We start from the raw sequence: 7,492 nt of genomic DNA on the forward strand, positions 1-7,492 counted from the left end.
ATGATAGATTAACCTAATCCCGTAACATGTCCTGTCAAGTCGAATAGGAAAATCTGTAACATGTCCTGTCAAGTCGAATTGGAAAAATCCGGTTACCTATTTTTGTGGGTCAGGGTGAATGCATAACTTGTTTATTAAGGAAAATCCTGTATCAGTATAAATACTGCCAGAGGTTCGGATAGCAGAAAAATGAATAGTAAGTTTTGTGAATAAAAAACACAATTTTCATATTTTAAATAGATTTTATTTTATTGAATTACAACACTGGTTATTGGTTATTACAATCGGTTTTGATAAATGAAAATTATTTTTAACAAAATTTTTAACAAATTCATCGTTATAAAATTTATCTGTTACATGCAGTTCTGATAAACATAGATTTCTATTAATTTTATATAAAAAATATAAGCAGAAATAACCACAGTTTAAGGAAAACAAACTGATGAATAATATTATTCTAACAATATCTTTTTGAATTTTGTTTTATAAATATTATGATACTCGCTTTCCTCGGTTTTAATCCATAACTATCGTAATAAATGCAAGAATTTTTATCTTTGGTAAAAAGTACCGATATCAAATGACTTCCCGGCTTATTTTTTTCATCTAAATTAATTATAAAAGATTGTTTATTACCAACTCGAAACGGTAGATCGTCCAATGCAAACCTCCTCCGAAATTTCTTTTTATTTTCGGATCGCTTGCTACTAATCTCCACAACGTAACGGGTATTCATTCAATTAATAATCGACGAATACGGTTCGTGAATAATCGATTTCTAAGGTATTATTATATTCTAGCAAACAAATAATGTTTATGGTTTCTGGTATCGCCTTCGAAAACTTTATTTCCACAGAGATATTTCCTAGCTGGTCTATGCTAACGTGCGACTCGGAGCCTGATTTATCGGGTGTAAGATCAAAACAATATAAATTATAACCGTCTCGGTACTCGTCGTACGATATATTTATAGATTTGTGATGATGAATACATCTGGTATCTTCGAATAACGAGATAAAATTTCTTGCATAAATTTTATTGCTATAATCCAGAGTATAGGATTTAGAAGGTATCATTTGATTGTCTTTTGATAAACATATATAATTTAAATCATAATTTTTAAAATTAAAAGGATTACGCTTCACATTTCCATTAAATGCAGAATTAGAAACTAATCCGAGAGTTATTCTATAAGGTAGTTGACCGATAACAACGTTTGATATACTTGTAGACTGAATCCCGCTAGTTAACGTAAAGACTTTAACATCTGTCCTTCTGAATGGTAACTTAATTAGAGCGGTTTGTAATGCTTTTTCAATTCCTATCTGTATTGACGAACTAACGTCTACTTTATTAATTTTCAGCGATGCGTTTTTAATAATAATTTTATAGTTGTCGTTATCTGCCATTAGCGCAAAATTTTCTTTAGATCTTTCCAATTTAATTCTTAGGTCTACATTGTTCGTTAGAAGCTTAGGCTGGTTCGCTAAATCGATATGAAGACGTCCCATTAAATCTATTATTCTACTTCCTTTGCTGATGTTAAATCTTTTAACTAATCCGTAGTTAGTATTATTTTCATCTAACGGATTTATCGAATCCATTTGTCCAGCAGTATCTTTAAAAAATAACGCGCTCGTTAAAAAAGTTTCTTGCACTTCTTTCGAATTAAATAGCAAGGCATCTAATATAGCTCGATACGGGTAATTAACCTGCGTAATTACTAATTTGTCATTTAAATACACAGTACACTGAGAAAACAAACTATTTAAAAAATAATTAACAGGAGTAACTTTCTCTTCCGACCCAAGGTTTGATCCATCTTTCTTTACGATTTTCGCTTGAACACATAGATAAATCGAATGTAGATCCATATAATGCTCACCCGATCCTGATATAAGAAATTCTATAGGTGATCTACTGTCATTAATTGCAGCGACGGGATGCGCAGTGACTTCATACGTATTGTCGATAGCCAGTTGGATTCCCACATTCTTAAACAAATCTAATTCGGATTTGGTGCAGCCACACGAATGGACATTCATCGTTTCTTAATTACCGAAAATATCGTTAAGTTTTCGCTTCTTCTTCTTTTCCGACTGAGTTAATCTTTTTCGTCGTTTTCTTTTTATACCCGATCCTGTCTGCACTTTTTTAAGCACGTCTTCCTTAATTTCAGATCGCACATCTTTAAAACGATTTTTTGTAGATTCTTTAAACGACTTCCCTCCAATTACATCCGATCCGACATTCGATGCAAATTTTAAAGCTTTACCCCCTAGATACTTTCCTACTCTACTAAGAATAGGAATAGATTTACGAAATAAATCCCCGAAAAATCCGTATCCTCTCTGTATTTGCGGTCCAGCAAAATAAGTCCCTCTTCCAAATTGTCGTGTAAATAATGGAAACTCGTGTGTCAGTACCGTTCCTCCTGCTTGATTGCAGTAATAATCTATACAATCTCGGGGATCGAGCTTCATTTTCTACTTCACAAAGACGAACTAACGTTAATATATAAAATATACGATATTTATATCTGTTTAAAAGATAAAACTAATAATGTCTTTCCTCCAAAAAAGACGATTTCTTTTCCACTAGCAGTTCTCAGCTCGATTTCAATTGTATCTATATAATTACGTCGTAAAGGAAGGTATAGAGGTGATTGGTAGACCCTAACTATTTGATCTGACTTTTCCCCCATTACAGGTATAACCCTTAAAAGTGGAGCGGTTATATCCCCAACACGATGAGAAGCAACGATATTCGAATAAATAAAAATTTCTGAAATTCCGGCAGATAATTCGATGGGATAGTCGCTCACATATTCGCCTTCGGAAAATTTGCTTTTTTTAAATCCTAACAAATCTTTTAATTCGTTTCCGAATTCAATTGTTATATTTTTATGAACTTTTAAAACGATTTTGTTATTAGGTAGTAATGCTAATTTAATATATTTAAAAATTCCGAGAAAGTTTTCAACAGAGGAATATAACCTGATGGGAATAAAAATTTTTTCCTCTACATCGATTTCCTCCACAAGTTTTTTATTTCTTTCTATTAAAGTTATAAACTGGTCTTTGTAATATCTAGGATTTGATAGATATTTCTTACTCGCTCCTTGCAATATTAAACTGGAACTCTGTTGTTTAAATGTAATATCTTGGTTCGGTAAATTTAAAAAATAAAGTAGCTTATGAGCATTGTTTCTCGAAATATGCAACTCGAATCCCTCTTCCAAATTTAGTTTTACGTTTTTATAATCCTTGTCTAAAATAAATTCTGCCAACTTAGATCTTGTTAACGAAACTATATTCTTGTTTATCAAATCGAAAAGCGTCCCTTTTTCATTTTCATCGCCTTTAGTTAATGGAATCTCACATGTTACATTGGTTATTTTTTCTCTTCTAATTTTATGTCAAGTAATAGTATAATCGTTATTGTGATTTGATATGTTAAACAAATTTCTAGGAATAATAACCTCACTCAGACCTACAACCCATTTCCCCCGTAAATCAATAGGTGTACTCGTTTTCACAGTGAAATGAGACTGCTTATTTTCGGGAAATAACTCCATCCTGGCGTTGCTTATCAGAGTGACGAAAAAGTCCGACTGCATCGTTTTGTTACCTTCTGTAATTCTTCTGTATAAAATCTTCCTTCCAAAATCTCGTTATTTAAATCTTTCAATATATATGTCGGAGGATGAGACGAAAAACGATCGTTAATAATAAATATTTCTTCTGTCCAACCAGGTAGGTATCCTTGACTAAATGTTTTTCGTATCTTCGAAATTCGAACAAGGTCGCCAATATTAAATTTAAACGTATTCTCTCCTTTTATGCCATACAACTTTTCGAAAATAGAGCTGTGATGTAGGGGAGTAACTTTTGACAGAGACATACCGATACTTCTATAAAAACTATTAATATAACTTTTCACAATATCCGATAATTTATCGATATATTTATAAGAATTACGATAAGTAAATAATCTATATATTTTATTTCGCAAAGTTTTATTTAATCTTTCAACGACAGCGGCTTTTGTATTGGAATGAGTCGAATAATGATTAATTTTAAATTTTTTAAAAAGATTTTTTACTAATCTATTANTCTTGGGTATGTCTTTGGGGTGGACCAGGATCTGATGATATGCTCGCGTTAGGTCTGTTTTGGATAATATAGTCTTCCCGTATAAATTCTGAGCAAAATCTTGTAGATAAGGCAATGGGTACATGTCTGGTACCGTTATTCTATTAAAAGCCCGGTAATCCCCGGTGGGACGATAGTCCCCATTTAATTTGGGTATCAAGTGCAGTGGGTTGGACCAATTGGAATTACTCGGCCGACAAAAGCTTAGTTCTAACATTAACTAGAATTTCTTTTTCGCGATTTCCAGCTGTTTTGGATTGAGATGGCAGGCGACAAAAAACGTTATGCTCCTTGGTAATTTTACGGTGGACGATGTTATGTTTGGGTTTGGTGTCAGATGGGTATGGCCGAAGGATATTTTTATATTTGTTTAAAATATTGCTGAATTTCGAATTAGAAGCAATTAAAGTAATGTTAGTTTGCGTGCCGTGGTGAGCAGACCCTGCTGTTGTCAAGGGCATTAATGGGTCTGTGATGTGGGCGTTTTTTAAGTCGATCAGAAGACCGAAGTTTCTTATGAAATCGGTACTTATTATTGATTTGCTGACGTTTGCAATTACAAAAGGCCACGTAAATTGGCGCTTTAAGTTTAGGGACAAGGTTATGGTTTATGTGCCATAAGTCATTATCGGGGAATTGTTTGCCGAATAAAGTGTCAATGAGGCGGGTGCTCTAAATGTCATGGCAGCGTTATATGGTAGAAGGCAAATGTCGCTACCAATGTCGATTAAGTAGTGACGACATGAGGTTGGATCGTAAACGAAAAGGCAGCTTGTGTTGTTAATTTGGAAATCACATTGCACCACCTGTGATTTCCGAGCTAGTTTCCCTGATCATTCAGTGCCCTTGTCCTGTAAATTCTCATTGAAGGCACTCAGTCGACCATCGCACACCCGCAAACGTTGTTAACATGTTTATATATTAATATAAACATCTTAACTACCCGATACATTGCAATAACACGCCTCCAATTGCCGTATATCATCGGGCTGTAACAAATATTTTTTTCAGCTGCAGATGCTCAAAATAAGGATTCAGTCTTCTTAGTGAGGATGAAATATATGTCTGTACATTGTCTGAAACTGTATGGAAACTGAGGGTATCAGAGACACAAGATTTTGTTAATGTGTTTAAAAAGACCCATTAGCAGAATCTTATATATTTTCATATGAACCAGTCGGTTGCGCGGCACTCCAATTGGAGTAACCGGTTTTAGTTAAACTGTTGCGCAGTACTCCAATTGGAGTAAGTGTCAATTTTTTTTCGTAATTAACTAGTTGGTGGCGATTTAAGCACTGATTGGTATTTATCTACATAGACTAAGTCTGTTTCAACGAATAAGATATTTGTTACCACTCCCTATTTTTAAATTTACCCACATAACTCCTCCTTTCCATGTTAAGTCTATGGGAGACCCTTCTTTCGTTTATTGGACAATAAAATTTTTGTTGGCACGTCTGTTGTCCTCTAATTGGTATATTATAGTTAAATGACTATCCTTTAACGAATAAGCATTGACTTGGGTTTGTGGGGTGGGAACTTTCTGGGAAAAAGTTATTTTTATCGGTGCTACATTGTTAGCTACAAACGTAAACAAACAATTATAAATCATTATTCTCGTCTATTTTTAGCTTCAATTTAGTAAACTTTTATAAATATTCAACCTATTTAACAAATAAGCATGTTTTTAAAACCATTCAATTATAAATGTTTTAAAAAACAAAGTACTTCCGGTTATCATGCAACTTTCGTAATATGTAAAAAATACACGTATAATCTTTAATATATTAAAGTAATAATCACTTGATATATACCACTGTTAGTACAATAGTGTAAATAACATAAATAGAATCAAATATACATCATCAATACTAAAAAGTGTATTGACCTAAATTTAGAATAACCACCACCCCTTTTACACGCCAATCGGCGTTATAATCTATAGGTCGTATTATTTTTCTACATCGGTTTAAAAAGCTGTAATTTTTTTATATTTGTGTATATAGACCTATCTATCTAACATATATAACAGATTAATCGGATGTTTATTAAAAAAATTTCTTTTTTTAATTTTTTGAATTCTCGAATTTTATAAATTTTTTTTCATGTACATAATGTTTTGAAGTTAACAATCGTAAAGTGTGATATGTGAATAATAAAAGGCAAAAAACAGATCAGATGTACAACAATTTATAAGTGAAATATTGCAAATTTAAAAATTACTATAAAAACCAGAAAATCACGCGACAATGGTGTTGTTTCAGATTATCGCGATGCACAGCTGACAGGTTAATACAATTAAATCAGCCTGCCATAAGTCGTTAGGATAAAAACTTATAGTTTTTCGTCGCGAATATTTAATTCTTACAGGTTTATGAAGCGTATAAGTTACTTGAGAAGACAGCCATTTTTTAACAACAGATCGCGGCAAATTTGATTTTTTAACTAATTTACTCACACCACCAAAAGTCGCTGGAGATTTAGGATTATAGTATATCGATTTCAAAAGTTTTTCCATTCGAGATTTTTCTTCCTCTTCCTCTTAGATTTTTTCGAGTGATGAGAGGAAATTTCTTTGGGATTTTCGACTGATGTTCGTTGATAGTATATTTTTTCCAGTGTTGTTGCCAAACTTTTGTTTCCGATCCACTCTCTAGAAATATTTATTTTCTTTAAGCCATCCAAAAAGTCTTTAAAACCAACGGGGGGTAATGCAGTTTTTCTATTTCTCATTACATACGAAACTAAATCTACTATATGACTTTCGATGACAGGTTTTCCATCGATTGTTAATTCACCTTTAGAATTCCATTTGTAATGACTTCGATCCAACTTAGCGATTAAATGAGGTATATATTTTTGATATAATTGAGGTACCGATATAATTATTTGTTTCATAAATCCGTCATCATCATCATCAGTTTTTTCTTTCGGTTGAGATTCTGTTTCTTCATTTTGGTTAGATACGACCGATACTCTGACAGGTTTTTTAGGAGCGTGAGCGGTTCTCTGATATCTCGAAATCAATTGACTTAATAACTTGACTTTATCGTCATCAGGTGAATTTGTACTCTCGAGTAATTCTTCGATATTAGAACCAATTCTTATTTCAGGCTTTTGATAACTCATCAGTAATTCGGGAGGAAACTAAGGCCATCTGCTTCGCCATTAGATTCTTTTTCCTATTACTTTACCGATTAACCCTCCTGCCATAGACAATAACGGCGCCAGTAGAAGAGGAAGGAATCCACCAGATTGATTAACCAAAATTTTTTCTTGGTATTTAAAGGAACACGTTTTTCGCTTAATTTCCTGATAATTTTTTTATATTTTCGTAA

The 7,492-nt window shown here is 32.8% G+C and overlaps 1 protein-coding gene across 1 annotated transcript in view; it reads right to left on the reverse strand.

The window, feature by feature from the left end:
* LOC111641380 (uncharacterized protein F54H12.2-like) overlaps positions 1-2,965 on the reverse strand; it is an 8,822-nt gene extending 5,857 nt beyond the window's left edge. The window contains exon 1 of the mRNA XM_023387536.1: positions 1,583-2,965. Coding sequence (XP_023243304.1) covers positions 1,583-2,045 — 463 coding nt within the window. The 5' untranslated portion in view covers positions 2,046-2,965. The remainder of the gene's footprint in view (positions 1-1,582) is intronic.
* Positions 2,966-7,492: the final 4,527 nt, after the last annotated feature.

This window comes from Centruroides sculpturatus, unplaced genomic scaffold, assembly GCF_000671375.1.
Source record: "Centruroides sculpturatus isolate CEXI.00-Female unplaced genomic scaffold, Cexi_2.0 scaffold1181, whole genome shotgun sequence".
NCBI classification, from domain to species: domain Eukaryota; kingdom Metazoa; phylum Arthropoda; class Arachnida; order Scorpiones; family Buthidae; genus Centruroides; species Centruroides sculpturatus.